The sequence below is a fragment of the Oncorhynchus gorbuscha genome, linkage group LG13, assembly GCF_021184085.1.
Source record: "Oncorhynchus gorbuscha isolate QuinsamMale2020 ecotype Even-year linkage group LG13, OgorEven_v1.0, whole genome shotgun sequence".
In the NCBI taxonomy this organism is placed as follows: Eukaryota; Metazoa; Chordata; class Actinopteri; order Salmoniformes; family Salmonidae; genus Oncorhynchus; species Oncorhynchus gorbuscha.
The window spans coordinates 58,977,466-59,001,992 of NC_060185.1; the positions used below are offsets into that span (position 1 = coordinate 58,977,466).

Below are 24,527 nucleotides of genomic sequence, written 5' to 3' on the forward strand. Positions count from 1 at the left end.
GACCTCAGACCTTGTATATTCCAGCATGAGATAGTCAAAGCCTTGTGTTCCATAGTGTTCACTGTTGTTATCCGTGTGGTTTAGGCTCAGACCATTAGGTTTTAGCAGAGCATGCGGAGCATCTGGTGAATGGCTCTAAGGTTGCAGGAATGGGGCTTGGGTGGGTGTATTAGTGGAGGTTCTCTCTCTCTCTCTCTCTCTCTCTCTCTCTCTCTCTCTCTCTCTCTCTCTCTCTCTCTCTCACACACACACACACACACACACACACACACACACACACACACACACACACACACACACACACACACACACACACACACACACACACACACACACACACACACACACACACACACTCTATACATTAGGGGGGCCATGACCAAGTCTCAGACAGTCATATCACTCCCACGCTGCCCTACGATCCCCCCAGGCCTGTTACATTAGAGCACTTGTCTCTGATCTCTCTCAGTACCCAGCAGTGTGTGTGTGTGTGTGTGTGTGTGTGTGTGTGTGTGTGTGTGTGTGTGTGTGTGTGTGTGTGTGTGTGTGTGTGTGTGTGTGTGTGTGTGTGTGTGTGTGTGTGTGTGTGTGTGTGTGTGTGTGTGTGTGTGTGTGTGTGTGTGTGTGTCAGGCTCACAGAGTGGTAGTAGGAGTCTCTGTCTGTCCACCCCTCCATCCCCCATCCATTCCCCAGCCTCGGTGTGTCTACAGTGGGGTGTAGTGTCTGTTAGCACCCAAGAGCGGCCCAACGCCCCTCTCCACCGTTCTCTCAGCTCCCCAGGCCACTTCAACGCCGATCCGCCAGTCTCTGAGCCAACTTGTGTGACAACCAGACACCAACCAATCAGCAAATACTAAGCCAAATCTTACATACAGTATGAATGTCTTCAAGCCAACCTTTTTCCCAGTGAGGTGAATTAGCGAAGGTCAATGTAAGGATCAGTTTATGAGAGAATGCTGTGTTAACATTCAAACCTGCTGGAATAGGTCTTTAATGTCTACCTTTATGTTCTATTCATGGAGACGGAGGAATTGTATTCCATACTTGGTGCAGTCAGTGAAACCCTCTCGGCCTAACGTTATGGAATGTGCTGTAATTTAATTCCAGCACCAAAACAATCTTTACTTTTTCTGCCACTTTCCTGGATGGCAACCAGTAGACACCAGGTGAAAACACTTCACTCCTCCACAGAGATGTGTAGCGCAGAGAGAGAAAGAGAGAGAAAAGAGAGCGAAAGAGAGAGATACTTTTTTTTAGAGGGAGTTTTGTTTTTAGATTCCTATGCTCTTGGCAGTTCTCACAGCAGCTGCTGGTGCTGCTACAGGATGTGACAGTACCAGGCATGAATGAGCGGTGCCGTCCAACGCACACACACACACACTTACATACACACAAACACGCACACACACCACCTAACTGCCGTCCAACACACACACACACACACACCCCGGCCCACTGCCGTCCAACACACACACACCCGGGCCCCAGTGCTGAGGCAGCTCAGGAGGGCCAGAGGAAATGGAAAGGGAGCTCTCATGGGAGTCTCGGAGTCCTGAATGAACAGGATGAAAAGAACCTTGTGCACGCAAGGACCGTATAAAAAAAAAAAGAGAATCCCCCTCAAATAGTTGAGTAAAAGACCCCAAAGTTGCCCCTCGCTCTTCTTGAGAAGGTTTATGTTTTTGAGTGGACTTTAGGCGTACCCAAGTTGGTTTGTTTTGCTGATAGGAAAGATCCCTTGGGGTAGCCTAACCCGGTTCTATACACACCTTCTTACACATCTGTGTCTGGGGGCCTGGGCACGTACAGTGTGCGTGTGGGTGTGTGCATGCATGTGTGTGGAGTGAAGTTGACCCAGGGCCCCCCCTCACCGAGTCAGACAGCAGTTGACTCAGAGACAGGCTTAGTGTTAGTTAGGGGGAAGCAGGTCTCTGGTCTGCCTCTCTAATTCCATTTTATTTTCCATGGTTCATCTGGCTCACCTGCCCAAAGTCATTAGACCCTGTGTCGCCAGCAGCAACAGAATGAATAGAATGTTTCATATGATAAACGAGGGTGTTTTATTTACAAGGTGCAGCAAAACATCAACATGTGTTTGAATTCAACTGCAAATGAAACATACAGTACTGAATATTCTTGAATGGTGGAATTATAGTCAGTTAATTTAAATGATTTAACCAGCAAATAGGCTATGCAAGGCACATTGATAGAATAACATGGAAATGTCATGAAAAATCGAGGGAATTATGAAAGGAAACTATGCTATGATTCCAATGACAGTGTTTGCTGTATGAATTGAACTGCTTGTCCAGCATCAAGGCCATTGGAGCATGATTCAAACACGGACTCTCATCCACTGCAGGCTATTGTCATTAGCAGAACATTAGTATGTCTTACCAGATGCCCAGGTCTGGCGACTAACTCCTCTGAATAAGTAATCCACAAAACAATGTACCTGTAGGAGAAACTATCACTTGTGTCTGTGATTATACACCACGACATCATGATCCACTGTGACAAAGGGTGTACTGCACACAAAATAACTGCACTATACTCCATTTGCACTCTGTTCCCCTCTCTGCATTTAGATAGACGTATATTGATACTGTAGCTAAAACTGTATATTTGTTTATCCACTGCTCATTCTCTTACAGCTCTATGTTCACCGTACCTCGCCTGTCACTAGCAGCACCGTATCACCGAGTATGTGTAAATGAACTTGGCGAATAAAGATGATTCTGATTCTGATATTTGTTTATATAAAAAAGCTGTAGAGAAAAAAATAATGTGATCGTTGTCTGCCTCTCTCTCAGGTCCCCCGTGGGTGAGTCGTCAGGTGGAGGAACGCCAGACAGCGAGGTTGGGGCAGACGGTGCGGCTGGCGTGCCCCGTAGAGGGTGACCCTCCTCCCCTGATCCTGTGGGTGAAGGACGGGCGTAACGTCCACCCGGGCTGGAGCCGCTACCGGGTGCTGAAACAGAGCCTGAAGATCAAAGAGGTGGAGCTGGGGGACGCGGGGGTTTACATGTGCCGTGTCACCAACGGCTTCGGAAGCATCGCCCTCAACTACACCCTCATCGTCATCGGTAGGGCCGAGGAGCATCTGATCTCATCCCTAGTCAATGTCCACACACTTACATTTCATACACATCATTTAAACACACATTACATACACACATGCCTTATGCTCCAATTCTCTGTGACTCCTTTAATGAATACGTAGCTCTCTATATTCTTTCATACCTTAGCCAGTTAACTGAATATCTCCAAACCTGTCCCAATGTTACTAAGACATGTCCATATAAAATGACGACAACATTTCCCCGGTACCTTGGTCTAGTAGTGTGACCTAGCCTTGATTCTACAGTCACTGTGCACATTAAGAGGGATTGTAATGCAGGAGGCCTACTGGCCCCACGTTAGCCCCTAGATGTGATTATATTTGACAGAACCGACATGACTGGCAGCCCTGGCGTTATTAAAAGAATATGGTTTCATTTACGTAACCGATGCAAAATGAAAATGTACAAGTGAGCATTGTAACAATGCCAATTTATGACTTGTTAGCATTACAGAACCCCAGCAGCTCTTCTGTCAGGTTTCATATCAAACCTCAGGAGAACAAAGGGAGGATTCTTTACCGGGGCTGCTCCTGTCACACTACACCCTGGTGCTTGTTTATAGTGCCGGTAATTTAATCCAGTGTTCAATTATTTTACACACACTGTCGGGTGTTTCACCCCCCTCTGACACAATGAGAAATTAATGTTGCGTGTGTGTGTCAGTGTGTGAGGTTGTGTGGTAAAAGAACGAACTCTGTCTGGAAGGTGGTTGGAGAGGGGGGTAGAGGGCTTTGGCAGTGTAGCTTTTGCGAAATACTTCTGGTTGAGATTGAGGAGGGATGGCTGCTGGGGGACTGTAGACCGGGCATTCTCTGCCAAAGCACTCGTCAAGGAGACCGCTGAAATAGACGTCCTGCCGCCTGCACCACTATAAATCTGCTCCGGTCCAGTGATGCTGAAAGACTGAGAAGTTGTGAGGAGCGCTGAGCGGGACGGAGCCCCCAGCCCTTCCTGTGCTGGCCTTGGTCGGCCTGATCCATGGGGCGGGTGAGGAGAGCAGCTGCACTGTGTGTGTGTGTGTGTGTGTGTGTGTGTGTGTGTGTGTGTGTGTGTGTGTGTGTGTGTGTGTGTGTGTGTGTGTGTGTGTGTGTGTGTGTGTGTGTGTGTGTGTGTGTGTGTGTGTGTGTGTGTGTGTGTGTGTGTGTGTGTGTGTGTGTGTGTGGAGGATATAGAGGAGGAGGGAGGGTAATTACTCGGTTGATGACTGAGGTGGCTGAACTGGCCCTGATCGACCTCCATGGACCTCGTCCTCTGTGTCCTCCTCGTCTTGTTGGAACTCTGAACAGGGCCTCCCCTCCCTCCAGCCTCCCTGCGTGGGGAGTGAAGGTAGCCTGCTGCTTTCCTGTTTGGTCCCCTGGAGTAATGTGGAACTGTGAGTTATAGTGGCCTTGCTCTCTCTGGGACTCGCTGTGCTGAAGTCTTACTGAAGTCATTAACTAACAATAGCCCTAGAACAGCCCTGGAACAAAACGGGCTAAAATTTGTGGTTTCAGTATGTGTTTATCACAGAGGCTCAGGGCAATTTGTGAAGGATATCGGCTGATGGTTTATGATTGTTGTATGTTTGTGACACAAAGCAAGGGATGTGACTTTTCCAAATTCGATCTGTTGAATTAAGTTTAAACGGAGTATGAAAAAACTCGAGTGACCCCTCTGAGGCCCCTGACTGGTTCCACTCAGGGCCTCCCCTGCAACAAAAAACACTGATCAGGGAGAACCCACATTATTTTTTCATGAGCATGGCTTTATTTCTATTACATCATATTGAATGACTGTCATTTATATTCCATTCACCCAGTTCAATGTAACATCGATAGGTTTAGGCTATACCCATCATGAGGTTACTACAACTAGCCCTACGAAACAAAGTTTACAACTTAGGTGCACATAGGTTGAGAGAAAAATATGAGGAAACAGACAGTGACAGATGGACAGATAGTGACACATTCAGTACTGCCTTGCACACTCTTAATGCAGGCAAGAGTGTCTATTGTCTATTGGACAAATTCAGGTATGTTTATTCCCGTTTCGTTTGCTTCCGTTTAAGAACGATTTTTCAACAGAATTCGATGGATTGATTACACCCCTGATCACACGTAAACACAGTTCACTTTCATAACAGCCACATTGCATTCCTTCTCGCATCTATGCACTCTCCTCCTCTCACCTTTTCCTTCTACTTGTGGACTTCAATGAACATGTCATGTTTTGTCTTATATTGTCTTGTCATTTTGCTTTTCCTTCTGTTCGTTTTCCCCCTGCTGGTCTTTTTAGGTTCGTTCCCTTTTTTCTCTCTCCCTCCCTCTCTCTCTCTTCTCTCTATCGTTCCGTTCCTGCTCCCAGCTGTTCCTATTCCCCTAATCAATCATTTAGTCTTTCCACACCTGTTCCCTATCTTTTCCCCTGATTAGAGTCCCTATTTCTCCCCTTGTTTTCCGTTTCTGTCCTGTCGGATCCTTGTATATTGTTCACCGTGCTGTGTCTTTGTATCGCCCTGTCGTGTCGTGTTTCCCTCAGATGCTGCGTGGTGAGCAGGTGTCTGAGTCTGCTACGGTCAAGTGCCTTCCCGAGGCAACCTACAGTTTATGATCGAGTCTCCAGTCTGTTCTCGTCATTACGAGTGGAATTGTTTTTTATGCTTTATTTACCGCTCCGATTTGTCTAGGAGTATTGCATATTTCCTTTACTGGATTAAAGACTCTGTTTTCGCCAAGTCGCTGTTGGGTCCTCATTCACCTGCATAACAGAAGGATCCGACCAAAGAATGGACCCAGCGACTACAGACGCTCGTAACACTGCCGTCGAGATCCAAGGAGCCATGCTCGGCAGACACGAGCAGGAATTGTCTGCTGCTCGTCATGCCGTGGAGAACCTGGCCGCTCAGGTTTCCGACCTCTCTGGACAGTTCCAGAGTCTTCGTCTTGTGCCACCTGTTACTTCCTGGTCTGCCGAGCCTCCGGAACCTAGGGTTAATAACCCACCTTGCTACTCCGGGCAGCCCACGGAGTGCCGCTCCTTTCTCACCCAGTGTAATATTGTGTTCTCTCTCCAACCCAACACATACTCTAGAGAGAGAGCTCGGGTTGCTTACGTCATATCACTCCTTACTGGCCGGGCTCGAGAGTGGGGCACAGCTATCTGGGAGGCAAGGGCTGATTGTTCTAACAATTACCAGAACTTTAAAGAGGAGATGATTCGGGTTTTTGACCGTTCAGTTTTTGGTAGGGAGGCTTCTAGGGCCCTGGCTTCCCTATGCCAAGGTGATCGATCCATAACGGATTACTCTATAGAGTTTCGCACTCTTGCTGCCTCTAGTGACTGGAACGAGCCGGCGCTGCTCGCTCGTTTTCTGGAGGGACTCCACGCTGTGGTTAAAGATGAGATTCTCTCCCGGGAGGTTCCTTCCAGTGTGGACTCTTTGATTGCTCTCGCCATCCGCATAGAACGACGGGTAGATCTTCGTCACCAAGCTCGTGGAAGAGAGCTCGCGTCAACGGTGTTTCCCTGCTCCGCATCGCAACCATCTCCCTCCTCTGGCTCAGAGACTGAGCCCATGCAGCTGGGAGGTATTCGCATCTCGACTAAGGAGGAGAGGGAACGGAGGATCACCAACCGCCTGTGCCTCTATTGCGGACTTGCTGGACATTTTGTCAATTCATGTCCAGTAAAAGCCAGAGCTCATCAGTAAGCGGAGGGCTACTGGTGAGCGCTACTACTCAGGTCTCTCCATCTAGATCCTGTACTACTATGTCGGTCCATCTACGCTGGACCGGTTCGGGTGCTACATGCAGTGCCTTGATAGACTCTGGGGCTGAGGGTTGTTTCATGGACGAAGCATGGGCTCGGAAACATGACATTCCTTTCAGACAGTTAGACAAGCCTACGCCCATGTTCGCCTTAGATGGTAGTCATCTTCCCAGTATCAGATTTGAGACACTACCTTTAACCCTCACAGTATCTGGTAACCACAGTGAGACTATTTCTTTTTTGATTTTTCGTTCACCTTTTACACCTGTTGTTTTGGGTCATCCCTGGCTAGTATATCATAATCCTTCTATTAATTGGTCTAGTAATTCTATCCTATCCTGGAACGTTTCTTGTCATGTGAAGTGTTTAATGTCTGCCATCCCTCCCGTTTCTTCTGTCCCCACTTCTCAGGAGGAACCTGGCGATTTGACAGGAGTGCCGGAGGAATATCATGATTTGCGCACGGTCTTCAGTCGGTCCCGAGCCAACTCCCTTCCTCCTCACCGGTCGTATGATTGTAGTATTGATCTCCTTCCGGGGACCACTCCTCCTCGGGGTAGACTATACTCTCTGTCGGCTCCCGAACGTAAGGCTCTCGAGGATTATTTGTCTGTCTCTTGACGCCGGTACCATAGTGCCTTCTTCCTCTCCGGCCGGGCGGGGTTTTTTTGTTAAGAAAAAGGACGGTACTCTGCGCCCCTGCGTGGATTATCGAGGGCTGAATGACATAACGGTTAAGAATCGTTATCCGCTTCCCCTTATGTCATCAGCCTTCGAGATTCTGCAGGGAGCCAGGTGCTTTACTAAGTTGGACCTTCGTAACGCTTACCATCTCGTGCGCATCAGAGAGGGGGACGAGTGGAAAACGGCGTTTAACACTCCGTTAGGGCATTTTGAGTACCGGGTTCTGCCGTTTGGTCTCGCCAATGCGCCAGCTGTTTTTCAGGCATTAGTTAATGATGTTCTGAGAGACATGCTGAACATCTTTGTTTTTGTCTACCTTGACGATATCCTGATTTTTTCACCGTCACTCGAGATTCATGTTCAGCACGTTCGACGTGTTTTCCAGCGCCATTTAGAGAATTGTCTCTACGTGAAGGCTGAGAAGTGCTCTTTTCATGTCTCCTCCGTTACTTTTCTCGGTTCCGTTATTTCCGCTGAAGGCATTCAGATGGATTCCGCTAAGGTCCAAGCTGTCAGTGAGTGGCCCGTTCCAAGGTCACGTGTCGAGTTGCAGCGCTTTCTAGGTTTCGCTAATTTCTATCGGCGTTTCATTCGTAATTTCGGTCAAGTTGCTGCCCCTCTCACAGCTCTTACTTCTGTCAAGACGTGTTTTAAGTGGTCCGGTTCCGCCCAGGGAGCTTTTGATCTTCTAAAAGAACGTTTTACGTCCGCTCCTATCCTCGTTACTCCTGACGTCACTAGACAATTCATTGTCGAGGTTGACGCTTCAGAGGTAGGCGTGGGAGCCATTCTATCCCAGCGCTTCCAGTCTGACGATAAGGTTCATCCTTGCGCTTATTTTTCTCATCGCCTGTCGCCATCTGAACGCAACTATGATGTGGGTAACCGCGAACTGCTCGCCATCCGCTTAGCCCTAGGCGAATGGCGACAGTGGTTGGAGGGGGCGACCGTTTCTTTTGTCGTTTGGACAGACCATAAGAACCTTGAGTACATCCGTTCTGCCAAACGACTTAATGCTCCTCAAGCTCGTTGGGCGTTGTTTTTCGCTCGTTTTGAGTTTGTGATTTCTTACCGTCCGGGTAGCAAGAACACCAAGCCTGATGCCTTATCCCGTCTTTTTAGTTCTTCTGTGGCTTCTACTGATCCCGAGGGGATTCTTCCTTATGGGCGTGTTGTCGGGTTGACAGTCTGGGGAATTGAAAGACAGGTTAAGCAAGCACTCACGCACACTGCGTCACCGCGCGCTTGTCCTAGTAACCTTCTTTTCGTTCCTGTTTCTACTCGTCTGGCTGTTCTTCAGTGGGCTCACTCTGCCAAGTTAGCTGGTCATCCCGGCGTTCGAGGCACTCTTGCTTCTATTCGCCAGCGCTTTTGGTGGCCGACTCAGGAGCGTGACACGCGCCGTTTCGTGGCTGCTTGTTCAGACTGCGCGCAGACTAAGCCAGGTAACTCTCCTCCTGCCGGTCGTCTCAGACCGCTTCCCATTCCTTCTCGACCATGGTCTCACATCGCCCTAGACTTCATTACCGGTCTGCCTTTGTCTGCGGGGAAGACTGTGATTCTTACGGTTGTCGATAGGTTCTCTAAGGCGGCACATTTCATTCCCCTCGCTAAACTTCCTTCCGCTAAGGAGACGGCACAAATCATCATTGAGAATGTGTTCAGAATTCATGGCCTCCCGTTAGACGCCGTTTCAGACAGAGGCCCGCAATTCACGTCACAGTTTTGGAGGGAGTTCTGTCGTTTGATTGGTGCGTCCGTCAGTCTCTCTTCCGGGTTTCATCCCCAGTCTAACGGTCAAGCAGAGAGGGCCAATCAGACGATTGGTCGCATACTACGCAGCCTTTCTTTCAGAAACCCTGCGTCTTGGGCAGAACAGCTCCCCTGGGCAGAATACGCTCACAACTCGCTTCCTTCGTCTGCTACCGGGTTATCTCCGTTTCAGAGTAGTCTGGGTTACCAGCCTCCTCTGTTCTCATCCCAGCTTGCCGAGTCCAGCGTTCCCTCCGCTCAAGCGTTTGTCCAACGTTGTGAGCGCACCTGGAGGAGGGTGAGGTCTGCACTTTGCCGTTACAGGGCACAGACTGTGAGAGCCGCCAATAAACGTAGGATTAAGAGTCCAAGGTATTGTTGCGGCCAGAGAGTGTGGCTTTCCACTCGCAACCTTCCTCTTACGACAGCTTCTCGTAAGTTGACTCCGCGGTTCATTGGTCCGTTCCGTGTCTCCCAGGTCGTCAATCCTGTCGCTGTGCGACTGCTTCTTCCGCGACATCTTCGTCGCGTCCATCCTGTCTTCCATGTCTCCTGTGTCAAGCCCTTTCTTTGCACCCCGTTCGTCTTCCCTCCCCCTCCCGTCCTTGTCGAGAGCGCACCTATTTACAAGGTACGTAGGATCATGGACATGCGTTCTTGGGGACGGGGTCACCAATACTTAGTGGATTGGGAGGGTTACGGTCCTGAGGAGAGGAGTTGGGTTCCGTCTCGGGACGTGCTGGACCGTTCACTGATTGATGATTTCCTCCGTTGCCGCCAGGATTCCTCCTCGAGTGCGCCAGGAGGCGCTCGGTGAGTGGGGGGGTACTGTCATGTTTTGTCTTATATTGTCTTGTCATTTTGCTTTTCCTTCTGTTCGTTTTCCCCCTGCTGGTCTTTTTAGGTTCGTTCCCTTTTTTCTCTCTCCCTCCCTCTCTCTCTCTTCTCTCGATCGTTCCGTTCCTGCTCCCAGCTGTTCCTATTCCCCTAATCAATCATTTAGTCTTCCCACACCTGTTCCCTATCTTTTCCCCTGATTAGAGTCCCTATTTCTCCCCTTGTTTTCCGTTTCTGTCCTGTCGGATCCTTGTATATTGTTCACCGTGCTGTGTCTTTGTATCGCCCTGTCGTGTCGTGTTTCCCTCAGATGCTGCGTGGTGAGCAGGTGTCTGAGTCTGCTACGGTCAAGTGCCTTCCCGAGGCAACCTACAGTTTATGATCGAGTCTCCAGTCTGTTCTCGTCATTACGAGTGGAATTGTTTTTTATGCTTTATTTACCGCTCCGATTTGTCTAGGAGTATTGCATATTTCCTTTACTGGATTAAAGACTCTGTTTTCGCCAAGTCGCTTTTGGGTCCTCATTCACCTGCATAACAGAACAACACATCAGCTGTGTGTGAGCAGGCGAAGAAAGAAAAGAATCCATGCCAAATCATATGATAACCACTACACACAGCCTACGTCGTTGTCACCATATTAGCTAAAGTAATGTCATAGCCAACAGAAAGAAAGAAAGAAAGAAAGAAAGGGCTACCTAGTCAATTGTACAACTGCATTCAACTGAAATGTGTCTTCCGCATTTAACCCAACCCCTCTGAATCAGAAAGGTGCGGAGGGCTGCCTTATGCCTTAAGTGACATCCACATCTTCATAGCTAATAGAACTAACGCGTTAGTAAACCCGCTACAATCATGGAGTAACGTTACAGTGTACAATCAGTAAGCAGTTCAGTAAGCACTTTAGCAGTTACACCGGCAGGCTCCGGGGGCAATAAAATTAGTAAAAACAAAAGCTTACCTTGACTTGGAAGAGTTCCAGTGTTGTGTTGGATAGTCATAGCCAGCGAGCTAACATAGCTTCCCTCTGTTTGAGCTGGGTGTTTGAGTAGGCTAAACTAGCTCGTTGCATTTGGTAGCAAAGAAAAAAAGTATGAAATATAGCTATCTCTCTCTTGCTTTTCCTTCATTTTTGAAGAAGTTAATTTGTTCAAAACTGTTAAACTACTGTCTTTCTCTCTCTTTGAGTCAACTACTCACTGCATTGTATGCACTGCAGTGCTATATAGCTGTAGCTTGTGCTTTCAGTTCTAGATTAATTATCTTATCCTTTGATTGGGTGGATAACATGTCAGTTCATGCTGCAAGATCTCTGATAGGTTGGAGGACGTCCTCCGGAAGTTGTCGTAATTACTGTGTAAGTCAATGGAAGGGGAGTGAGAAACATGAGCCTCCAAGGTTTTGTATTGAAGTCAATATTCCCAGAGGAGGACGGAAGCTAGCTGTTCTCCGGCTACACCATGGTGCTATCCTACAGAGTGCTGTTGAGACTACTCTAGACTTTCATTGTAAAACAGTGTGTTAAAATACATTATTTGGTCACGTGAATATGTTTAGTATAGTTTTATCTAACAATGACAACTTTTTAAATGTTTTACTATTTGTATTTTTATGAAATTCACTGAGGAGAATGGTCCTCCCTTTCCTCCTCTGAGAAGACTCCACTGATGCAGATATACAGTATTAGTCAAAAGTTTGGACACCCACTCATTCATCAAGGGTTTTTCTTTATTTTTTACTATTTCCTACATTGTACAATAATAGTGAAGACATCAAAACTACAAAATAACATATCTGGAATCGTGTAGTAACCAAAAACGTGTTAAACGAATCAAAATATGTTTTAGATTTTAGATTCTTAAAAGTAGCCGCCCTTTGCCTTGATGACAACTTTGCACACCTTTGGCATTCTCTCAACCAGCTTCATCTGGAATGCTTTTCCAGCCATCTTAAGGAGTTCCCACATATGCTGAGCACTTGATGGCTGCTTTTCCTTCACTCTGCAGTCCAACTCATCCCAAACCATTTCAAGGTCGGTTGAGGTCGGTTGATTATGGAGGCCAGGTAATCTGATGCAGCACTCCTTCACTCTCCTTCTTGGTCAAATAGCCCTTACACAGCCTGGAGGTGTGTTGTGTCATTGTCCTGTTGAAAAACAAATGATAGTCCCACTAAGCCCAAACCAGATGGGATGGTGTAATGCTCCGGGTGTCGTGGGTGTGGAGTCAAATGCAGGAGACAGAGTTCAATGCTGTGCGTCTTTACTAGCACCAACGCACCACAGGGTGCACACAAAAGTAACGTTCCCAAACACAGGGGAAAAAGTACAAATAGAAAAAATCACGACTAAGCACGTACCTCTACAACAGAGCCGAAGGTTTACAATGAAATAATCCCGCACAACAACCAGGCGGGCCGGCTGTCTAATAAAGACAAACTAATTAAACATAAACAGGTGCTACCACTAAACATACAAGGAGGGGGAGGAAAAACAATCAGTGGCAGCTAATAGGCCGGTGATGACGACCGCCGAGCGCCACCCGCCCGGGAAGGGGAACCACCCTCGGTCGGACTCGTGACAGTACCCCCCTCCTGACGCGCGGCTCCCGCACCGCGCCGACACCGGCCTCGAGGTTGCCCCGGAGGACGAGGTGCAGGGCGATCCGGATGGAGGCGATGGAAATCCCTCAACATGGATGGATCCAAGATGTCCCCCACCGGTACCCAGCACCTCTCCTCCGGACCGTACCCCTCACGGGGGCCTCACTGCGGTGGCGGTCAGCACTCCTCTTCTGCCGTCCACTCGCTTGTCGTAGAGATTCCTGGACGGCCCTCCAGGTCTCCTTGGAGCGCTGTAGCCATTCCTCCACCGCAGGAGCCTCGGTCTGGCTCAGATGCCATGGTGCCAGGACCGGCTGGTACCCCAACACACACTGAAAAGGGGACACGTTAGCAGAGGAGTGGCGTAGTGAGTTCTGAGCCATTTCAGCCCAGGGAATGTATCGTGCCCACTCCCCTGGCCGATCCTGGCAATACGACCGCAGAAACCTACCCACCTCCTGGTTCAATCTCTCCACCTGCCCATTACTCTCGGGGTGATAACCGGAGGTCAGGCTGACAGAGACCCCCAAGCGTTCCATGAACGCTCTCCATACCCGAGACGTGAATTGGGGGCCCCGATCAGAAACGATGTCCTCTGACCCCGTAGTGCCGAAAGACATGGGTAAATAATGCCTCCGCAGTCTGCAGGGCTGTAGGGATACCGGGCAACGGGAGGAGACGGCAGGACTTAGAAAACCGATCCACAATCACTAGAACCGCGGTGTTCCCCTGAGACGGCGGGAGATCGGTCAGGAAATCTATGGACAGATGTGACCATGGCCGCTGTGGAACGGGGAGGGGTTGTAGCTTCCCTCTAGGAAGGTGCCTAGGAGCCTTACTCTGAGCGCACACTGAGCAAGAGGAGACATAACCCTTAACGTCCTTAACCAACGTAGGCCACCAATACGTCCCCTGAAGGCTCCCCACTGTCCTCGTCACCCCAGGGTGACCCGAGGAGGGTAGGACGTGAGCCCACCGAATCAGTTTGTCCCGAACACCAAGTGGCACGTGCCTTCGCCCCGCTGGACACTGAGGAGGCGCGGGTTCAGCCCGTAACGCCCGCTCGATGTCCGAGTCCACCTCCCATACCACTGGGGCTACCAGCTTAGAGGCGGGAAGGATGGGAGTAGGTTCGGTGGACCCCTCCTCGGTGTCATAAAGGCGGGACAGTGCGTCTGCCTTCACGTTCTGGGAGCCCGGTCTATAAGACAAAGTAAACCGGAACCGGGTGAAGAACATGGCCCACCTTGCCTGACGTGGGTTAAGTCTCCTAGCTGCCCGAATATACTCCAGATTCTGGTGGTCGGTCCAGATGAGAAAAGGGTGCTTAGCCCCCTCAAGCCAGTGTCTCCACACCTTCAGAGCTCTAACCACCGCTAGCAACGCCCGGTCCCCATTTACATTACATTTACATTTACATTTAAGTCATTTAGCAGACGCTCTTATCCAGAGCGACTTACAAACTGGTGCATTCACCTTATGACATCCAGTGGAACAGTCACTTTACAATAGTGCATCTAAATCTTAAAGGGGGGGGTGAGAGGGATTACTTATCCTATCCTAGGTATTCCTTAAAGAGGTAGGGTTTCAGGTGTCTCCGGAAGGTGGTGATTGACTCCGCTGTCCTGGCGTCGTGAGGGAGTTTGTTCCACCATTGGGGGGCCAGAGCAGCGAACAGTTTTGACTGGGCTGAGCGGGAGCTGTACTTCCTCAGTGGTAGGGAGGTGAGCAGGCCAGAGGTGGATGAACACAGTGCCCTTGTTTGGGTGTAGGGCCTGATCAGAGCCTGGAGGTACTGAGGTGCCGTTCCCCTCACAGCTCCGTAGGCAAGCACCATGGTCTTGTAGCGGATGCGAGCTTCAACTGGAAGCCAGTGGAGAGAACGGAGGAGCGGGGTGACGTGAGAGAACTTGGGAAGGTTGAACACCAGACGGGCTGCGGCGTTCTGGATGAGTTGAAGGGGTTTAATGGCACAGGCAGGGAGCCCAGCCAACAGCGAGTTGCAGTAATCCAGACGGGAGATGACAAGTGCCTGGATTAGGACCTGCGCCGCTTCCTGTGTGAGGCAGGGTCGTACTCTGCGGATGTTGTAGAGCATGAACCTACAGGAACGGGCCACCGCCTTGATGTTGGTTGAGAACGACAGGGTGTTGTCCAGGATCACGCCAAGGTTCTTAGCGCTCTGGGAGGAGGACACAATGGAGTTGTCAACCGTGATGGCGAGATCATGGAACGGGCAGTCCTTCCCCGGGAGGAAGAGCAGCTCCGTCTTGCCGAGGTTCAGCTTGAGGTGGTGATCCGTCATCCACACTGATATGTCTGCCAGACATGCAGAGATGCGATTCGCCACCTGGTCATCAGAAGGGGGAAAGGAGAAGATTAGTTGTGTGTCGTCTGCATAGCAATGATAGGAGAGACCATGTGAGGTTATGACAGAGCCAAGTGACTTGGTGTATAGCGAGAATAGGAGAGGGCCTAGAACAGAGCCCTGGGGGACACCAGTGGTGAGAGCGTGTGGTGAGGAGACAGATTCTCGCCACGCCACCTGGTAGGAGCGACCTGTCAGGTAGGACGCAATCCAAGCGTGGGCCGCGCCGGAGATGCCCAACTCGGAGAGGGTGGAGAGGAGGATCTGATGGTTCACAGTATCGAAGGCAGCCGATAGATCTAGAAGGATGAGAGCAGAGGAGAGAGAGTTAGCTTTAGCAGTGCGGAGCGCCTCCGTGATACAGAGGAGAGCAGTCTCAGTTGAATGACTAGTCTTGAAACCTGACTGATTTGGATCAAGAAGGTCATTCAGAGAGAGATAGCGGGAGAGCTGGCCAAGGACGGCACGTTCAAGAGTTTTGGAGAGAAAAGAAAGAAGGGATACTGGTCTGTAATTGTTGACATCGGAGGGATCGAGTGTAGGTTTTTTCAGAAGGGGTGCAACTCTCGCTCTCTTGAAGACGGAAGGGACGTAGCCAGCGGTCAGGGATGAGTTGATGAGCGAGGTGAGGTAAGGGAGAAGGTCTCCGGAAATAGTCTGGAGAAGAGAGGAGGGAAAGGGTCAAGCGGGCAGGTTGTTGGGCGGCCGGCCGTCACAAGACGCGAGATTTCATCTGGAGAGAGAGGGGAGAAAGAGGTCAGAGCACAGGGTAGGGCAGTGTGAGCAGAACCAGCGGTGTCGTTTGACTTAGCAAACGAGGATCGGATGTCGTCAACCTTCTTTTCAAAATGGTTGACGAAGTCATCTGCAGAGAGGGAGGAGGGGGGAGGGGGAGGAGGATTCAGGAGGGAGGAGAAGGTGGCAAAGAGCTTCCTAGGGTTAGAGGCAGATGCTTGGAATTTAGCGTGGTAGAAAGTGGCTTTAGCAGCAGAGACAGAGGAGGAAAATGTAGAGAGGAGGGAGTGAAAGAATGCCAGGTCCGCAGGGAGGCGAGTTTTCCTCCATTTCCGCTCGGCTGCCCGGAGCCCTGTTCTGTGAGCTCGCAATGAGTCATCGAGCCACGGAGCGGGAGGGGAGGACCGAGCCGGCCTGGAGGATAGGGGACATAGAGAGTCAAAGGATGCAGAGAGGGAGGAGAGGAGGGTTGAGGAGGCAGAATCAGGAGATAGGTTGGAGAAGGTTTGAGCGGAGGGAAGAGATGATAGGATGGAAGAGGAGAGAGTAGTGGGGGAGAGAGAGCGAAGGTTGGGACGGCGCGATACCATCCGAGTAGGGGCAGTGTGGGAGGTATTGGATGAGAGCGAGAGGGAAAAGGATACAAGGTAGTGGTCGGAGACTTGGAGGGGAGTTGCAATGAGGTTAGTGGAAGAACAGCATCTAGTAAAGATGAGGTCGAGCGTATTGCCTGCCTTGTGAGTAGGGGGGGAAGGTGAGAGGGTGAGGTCAAAAGAGGAGAGGAGTGGAAAGAAGGATGCAGAGAGGAAAGAGTCAAAGGTAGACGTGGGGAGGTTAAAGTCGCCCAGAACTGTGAGAGGTGAGCCGTCCTCAGGAAAGGAGCTTATCAAGGCATCAAGCTCATTGATGAACTCTCCGAGGGAACCTGGAGGGCGATAAATGATAAGGATGTTAAGCTTGAAAGGGCTGGTAACTGTGACAGCATGGAATTCAAAGGAGGCGATAGACAGATGGGTAAGGGGAGAAAGAGAGAATGACCACTTGGGAGAGATGAGGATCCCGGTGCCACCACCCCGCTGACCAGAAGCTCTCGGGGTGTGCGAGAACACGTGGGCGGACGAAGAGAGAGCAGTAGGAGTAGCAGTGTTGTCTGTGGTGATCCATGTTTCCGTCAGTGCCAAGAAGTCGAGGGACTGGAGGGAGGCATAGGCTGAGATGAACTCTGCCTTGTTGACCGCAGATTGGCAGTTCCAGAGGCTACCGGAGACCTGGAACTCCACGTGGGTCGTGCGCGCTGGGACCACCAGATTAATTAGGGTGGCCGCGGCCACGCGGTGTGGAGCGTTTGTATGGTCTGTGCAGAGAGGAGAGAACAGGGATATACAGACACATAGTTGACAGGCTACAGAAGAGGCTAAGCTAATGCAAAGGAGATTGGAATGACAAGTGGACTACACGTCTCGAATGTTCAGAAAGTTAAGCTTACGTAGCAAGAATCTTATTGACTAAAATGATTAAAATGATACAGTACTGCTGAAGTAGGCTAGCTGGCAGTGGGTGCGTTGTTGACACTACACTAATCAAGTCGTTCCGTTGAGTGTAATAGTTTCTGCAGTGCTGCTATTCGGGGGCTAGCTGGCTAGCTAGTAGTGTTGTTTACGTTACGTTGCGTTAAAAGAATGACAATAGCTGGCTAGCTAACCTAGAAAATCGCTCTAGACTACACAATTATCTTTGATACAAAGACGGCTATGTAGCTAGCTATGTAGCTAGCTACGATCAAACAAATCAAACCGTTGTACTGTAATGAAATGAAGTGAAAATGTGATACTACCTGTGAATGCGACCGGGTTGTTGAGTTCTATTCAGAAGACGTTGGCTAGCGTTGGCTAGCTGTTGGCTAGCTAGCAGAGTCTCCTACGTTAAGGACGACAAATAGCTGGCTAGCTAACCTTGGTAAATTAAGATAATCACTCTAAGACTACACACTCTAAACCTAAACAACACAATTATCTTGGATACGAAGATACGAAGACAGCAAAGACAGCTATGTAGCTAGCTAACACTACACTAATCAAGTCGTTCAGTTGAGTGTAATAGTTTCTCCAGTGCAGCTAATCAGTGGACGTTAGCTAGCTGGCTAGTGAAGACTACGTTAGGACGGCGAAATACGATAATTACGCAATTATCTTTGATACAAAGACGGCTATGTAGCTAGCTGAGAAGAAATTGCTAAGATTAGACAAATCAAACCGTTGTGCTATAATGAGATGTAATGAAATGTAATGAAATGTAATGAAAAAGTTATACTACCTGCGGGAGCGAAGTGCCGATGCGACCACACATCATAGTTACGCTCCGCTGGGCTGAGCTTCCTTGAGAAGAAAGCGCAGGTGCGGAGAAGAAAGCGCAGGTGCGGAGTTTTCCTGGCGTCTCTCCCCTCCCGAGCACTGTGATAGCACGGCACCCACCCCAGCCTCGGACGCGTCCACCTCCACTATGAATGCTAGAGAGGGGTCCGGATGCGCCAACACGGGCGCATCAGTGAACAGCGCCTTCAACCTGTTGAATGCTCTGTCCGCCTCTGCTGACCACTGCAACCGCACTGGGCCCCCTTCAGCAGTGAGGTAATGGGAGCCGCTACCTGGCCAAAACCCCGGATAAACCTCCTGTAGTAGTTGGCAAAACCCAAAACCGCTGCACCTCCTTTACCGTGGTTGGAGTCGGCCAATTACGCACGGCCCTAATGCGGTCACACTCCATCACCACCCCGAGGTGGAAATGCGATATCCCAGAAAAGAGACGGCTCGTTTAGAGAACACGCATTTCTCAGCCTTGACGTATAGGTCATGCTCCAGCAGTCTACCAAGCACTTTGCGCACCAGAGACACATGCGCGGTGTGTAGCATCTCGGGCTGAGGGTGCCTCTATTGCGGAGTTGCTGGACATTTTGTTAATTCATGTCCAGTAAGAGGCCAGAGCCCATCAGTAAGCGGGAGGGCTACTGGTGAGCGCTACTACTCAGGTCTCTTCATCTTGGAACATTCCTTTGGACAGACCGCCGAGTAGATCAGAATGTCATCGATATAAACAACCACTCCCTGCCCGCACAGGTCCCTGAGAATCTCGTCTACAAAGGATTGGAAAACGGCTGGAGCATTCTTTAACCCATACGGCATGACGAGGTACTCATAGTGGCCGGATGTAGTACTAAATGCGGTTTTCCACTTTTGAGTACCTCTCCCTTCCGAATACGCACCAGACTATACGCGCTCCTGAGGTCCAGTTTTGTGAAGAACTGCGCTCCGTGGAACGATTCCACCGCCGTAGCGATGAGAGGTAGAGGGTAACTATACCCCACTGTGATGGCGTTTAGACCTCTATAATCGATACACGGACGCAAACCTCCCTCCTTTTTCCTCACAAAAAAGAAACTCGAGGAGACGGGTGAAATGGAGGGCCGAATGTACCCCTGTCCCAGCGACTCCGTGACATATGTCTCCATTGCCAACGTTTCCTCCCGGGACAGCGGGTACACGTGACTCTTGGGAAGTGCAGCGTCCACCTGGAGATCTATCGTACAATCCCTTCCCGGTCGAACGGGTGGTAATTTAGTCGCTTTCACTTTACTGAAAGCGATTGCCAAATCGGCATACTCGGGGGGGAATGCACACCGTGGAACCCTGGTCTGGACTCTCCACCGACGTGGCACCGATGGAAACTCCCAAACACCTTCCAGAACACTCCTCTGACCACCCCTGGAGAACCCCCTGTCTCCATGAAATTTTAGGATTGTGCCGGGCCAACCAGGGGAGTCCCCAGCACCACTGGAAACGCAGGCGAATCAATAATAAAAAAACTGATACGCTCCCTATGATTCCCCTGCGTCACCATGTCCAGTGGGACTGTGGTCTCCCTGATCATCCCTGACCCTAATGGCCGGCTATCTAGGGAGTGCACGGGGAAAGGAGAATCTATCGGCACCAGCGGAACCCCTAACCTAAGGGCGAGTCCGCGATCCATAAAGTTCCCAGCTGCGCCTGAATTGACTAGCGCCCTATGCTGGGAAGAGGGAAAAAAGTGAAGGAAAGAGATTAAGACAAACATATGGCCAACAAGGGGTTCTGGGTGAGTTTGATGCTGACTCACCTGGGGTGACCGAGAAGCGTTCCGCCTGCCATCTCTACTCCCAGACGGACCCCCCCATCACCGATCAGACGTGTGCCCTCTCCGACCACAGTTGGTGCAGGGAAGGCCACCTCCTCCGGTACCCCTCGGCGTAGCGGAGGGGCTGGGTGGTGGAACGCACAGAACCCTCTCTGAACGCCCGCGGGCAGCCAGCAGATTATCCAGTCGAATGGACATGTCGATCAGCTGATCCAGTGACAGAGTGGTGTCCCGACACGCTAACTCCCGGCAGGCGTCCTCTCGGAGACTACACCTGTAGTGGTCCATAAGGGCCCTGTCGTTCCACCCAGATCCGGCTGCCAAGGTCCGGAACTCCAGCGCGTAATCCTGGGCGCTCCTCTTCTCCTGCCTGAGATGAAATAGTCGTTCTCCCACCGCTCGGCCGTCTAGAGGGTGATCAAACACGGCACGGAAGCGGCAGGAAAACTCTGTGTAGTGCTCCCGCTGAGTCTGGGCCATTCCAGACTGCGTTCGCCCACTCCAGAGCACGACCCGTGAGGCAGGAGATGAGGACACTCACCCTCTCTGCTCCTGAGGGAGTGGGTCTGATGGTGGCCAGGTATAGCTCCAGCTGAAGCAGAAACCCCTGGCAACCTGCCACCGCTCCATCATAAGCCCTCGGTAGCGTCAGACGGAGGGTGCTGGAGTCGGGAGATGGGGAGTCCGGAACCGTGGGTGCCGAAGGTGGAGAGAGGAGACCACTCCTCTCCCATCTTTCCATTCTCTCCATCACCTGATCCATCGCGGATCCGATCCGATGGAGGACGGTGGTGTGGTGGAGAACCCGTTCCTCCATCGATGGGAGTGGGTTGGCTGCTGCTCCTGCTGACTCCATCAATCTGATAGGTGCGGGATTCTGTAATGCTCCGGGTGTCGTGGGTGTGGAGTCAAATACAGGAGACAGAGTTCAATGCTGTGCGTCTTTACTAGCACCAACGCACCACAGGTTGCACACAAAAGTAACGTTCCCAAACACAGGGGAAAAAGTACAAATAGAAAAAATCACGACTAAGCACGTACCTCTACAACAGAGCCGAAGGTTTACAATGAAATAATCCCGCACAACAACCAGGCGGGCCGGCTGTCTAATAAAGACAAACTAATTAAACATAAACAGGTGCTACCACTAAACATACAAGGAGGGGGAGGAAAAACAATCAGTGGCAGCTAATAGGCCGGTGATGACGACCGCCGAGCGCCACCCGCCCGGGAAGGGGAACCACCCTCGGTCGGACTCGTGACAGATGGCGTATTGCTGCAGAATGCAGTGGAAGCCATGCTGGTTAAGTGTGCCTTGAATTCTAAATAAATCACTGACAGTGTCACCAGCAAAGCACCCCCACACCATCACACCTCCTCCTCGATGCTTCACGGTGGGAACCACACATGCAAAGATCATCCGTTCACCTACTCTGCGTCTCAGAGTGGCAGTTGCAACCAAAAATCTCAAATTTGGACTCCACCGGTCCATTCCTCATGTTTCTTGGCCCAGGCAAGTCTCTTCCTATTATTGGTGTCCTTTAGTAGTGGGTTCTTTGGAGTAATTCGACCATGAAGGCGTGATTCACGCAGTCTCCTCTGAACAGTTGATGTGGAGATGTGTCTGTTACTTGAGCTGTTCTTGCCATGATATGGACTTGGTCTTTTACCAAATAGGGCTATCTTCTGTATATCACACCTACCTTGTCACAACACAACTGATTGGCTCAAATGTATATAAAAAAGTATGTAGACATTTAACTTGCAAATCCGACATAGGATAATGTCAGCCATCATTATCAAATTTTAACGTCACATAACCAGCAGTATCTACACAAACTTATGGGCTACGACCTAATTAAGTTGTAATGAGTACGCTAACATTAGCTACTCATTCTCACTTTATTTAAAGATAGTTACTTACATAAATCAGCAATAACGTTAGCAAAATGATACCAGAGAGGTCATTATATTCCAGTATCTCTGGCTATACTCACCTCCACCGGTCTTTGCACACCAAACTAGCGTTACTGGTGCAGACTTGGGACCGACGAACTCCAAGCACCTATTCCACATACTAGGGTTCTTCGGCAGAGCATGCATACCATAAAACTTTGGCTGTGGAGGCATGTTCAATCCATATAGAACCCGTAATCATTTGAAAACGTTGGGGTGATGAAACAATTATGCCCCATTCTGATTAAAGAAGCAATACAACTGGCCTTCATTAGACTAGTTGAATATCTGGAGCATCAGCATTTGTAGGTTCGATTACAGGCTAAAAATGGCCAGAAATAAAGATCTTTCTTCTGAAACTCGTCAGTCTATTCTTGTTCTGAGTAATGAAGGCTATTCCATGTGAGAAATTGCCAAGAAACTGAAGATACTCCCTTCACAGTACTTGTACTCAGTACTTGTACTCCCTTCACAGAACAGCGGAAACGGGCTCTAACCAGAATAGAAAGAGGAGTGGGAGGCCCGGTGCACAACTGAGCAAGAGGAGAAGTACATTAGTGTCTAGTTTGAGAAACAGACGCCTCACAAGTCCTTAACTGGCAGATTCATTAAATAGTACCCGCAAAACACCAGTCTCAATGTCAACAGTGAAGAGGCAACTCCGGGATGCTGGCCTTCTAGACAGAGTTGCAAAGAAAAAGCCATATCTCAGAATGGACAATAAAAAGAAAACATTAAGATGGGTGAAAGGACACAGACACTGACTGGACAGAGGAACTCTGCCTCGAAGGCAAGCATCCCGGAGTCGCCTCTTCACTATTGACGTTGAGACTGGTGTTTTGCGGGTACTATTAGCCTTTTAAACTGATAAACTTGGATTATCTAACACAGCGTGCCATTGGAACACAGGAGTGATGGTTGCTGATAATGGGCCTCTTTATGCCTATGTAGATATTCCATTAAAAAATCTGTCGTTTCCAGTTACAATAGTCATTTACAATATAACAATGTCTACACTGTATATCTGATCAATTTGATGTTATTTGAATGGATAAAAAATGATATTTTCTTTCAAAAACAAGGACATTTCTGAGTGACCCCAAACTTTTTAACGGTAGTGTATAAAAAAATAAAATATAATTACTCAAACCACCCGCAGGCCGGATTGGATCCCGTCGCTGGGGAAAATGAACTCAATATACTTGAAAATTACTCAAACCAAATCGAAACTGTGTAGAAATGATAATGGGCCTACATTTATACAGTTTATTGACTGTGTCCAGCTCACTAAAACAACCAGAATGAAAGCTAGACAGTCAGGAAGCATTGAAAATCCCCAAAACAATGGATTCTATTTTCATAAAATGTTGATGTCAAGGAAATATAACACGTTTTCAGTGTGGCCCTCTGGACCTCGCTGAAGACAAAATAAGTTTTAACAACCTATGAAATAACACAATGGAGTCATTTAGTAACTAGGGATGCACTGATGAGACATTTTTGGCTGATACCCATATCCAATATTTTCCTTGCCAAAAATAAATTATACCAATAACCAATATTTTACATTTTAGCGGCCTTTTAAGTATTCTAGTACAGTTAAATAGTTAACACACACACATTGACGCAGGAGTCTAAGGCACTGCATCTCAGTGCAAGAGGCGTCACTACAGTCCCTGGTCCGAATCCAGGCTGTATCACATCTGGTCGTGATTGGGAGTCCCATAGGGCAGTGCATAATTGGCCCTTCGTCGTCTGGGTTTCGCCGGGGTAGGCCGTCATTGTAAATAAGAATTTGTTTTTAAATGACTTGCTTAGTTAAATAAAGGTTCCACGCACACCACACCACACTGACCAAAAAGTTATTTTGTTGGCATTTACGTATGTCCCCATTACCAGTAAAACATAATCAAAACCTATTTCTTTCACTTACTTGCTGTGCTTTTTCGTTGTTCAGTCGTTTCATTCTCAACCAGGATTTCATCATGTCAAGCAGTGAAGTTTCAGCTCTGTCTGTCCGTGGCCTCTCTTCCTCTGTGCGCATTGTCACTGTGTCCGTTTCCTTCTTGTCCAGCTGTGTATGTAACATTTCATGTAAACCATGTTTCTTGTCTGCATCGAAGTAGCGGCCTTGTACTTAGCATCGAGCATAGTGGCAACACCGTAAAGAGACTCAGAGAGAATACCTGTTAAAGAAGTAGCGGCCTTGTACTTAGCATCGAGCATAGTGGCAACACCGTAAAGAGACTCAGAGAGAATACCTGTTAAAGAAGTAGCGGTCCTTGTACTTAGCCTCGAGCATAGTGGCAACACCGTAAAGAGACTCAGAGAGAATACCTGTTAAAGAAGTAGCGGCCTTGCACTTAGCATCGAGCATAGTGGCAACACCGTAAAGAGACTCAGAGAGAATACCTGTTAAAGAAGTAGCGGCCTTGTACTTAGCATCGAGCATAGTGGCAACACCGTAAAGAGACTCAGAGAGAATACCTGTTAAAGAAGTAGCGGCCTTGTACTTAGCATCGAGCATAGTTGCAACACCGTAAAGAGACTCAGAGAGA

The 24,527-nt window shown here is 49.3% G+C and overlaps 1 protein-coding gene across 2 annotated transcripts in view; it reads left to right on the forward strand.

The window, feature by feature from the left end:
• Positions 1–24,527, forward strand: part of LOC123993206 (fibroblast growth factor receptor-like 1) — a 97,875-nt gene that overhangs the window by 40,827 nt on the left and 32,521 nt on the right. For both annotated transcript variants that reach the window (XM_046295092.1, XM_046295093.1), the window contains exon 3: positions 2,815–3,087. In XM_046295092.1, the coding sequence (XP_046151048.1) occupies positions 2,815–3,087 (273 nt within the window). The remainder of the gene's footprint in view (positions 1–2,814; positions 3,088–24,527) is intronic.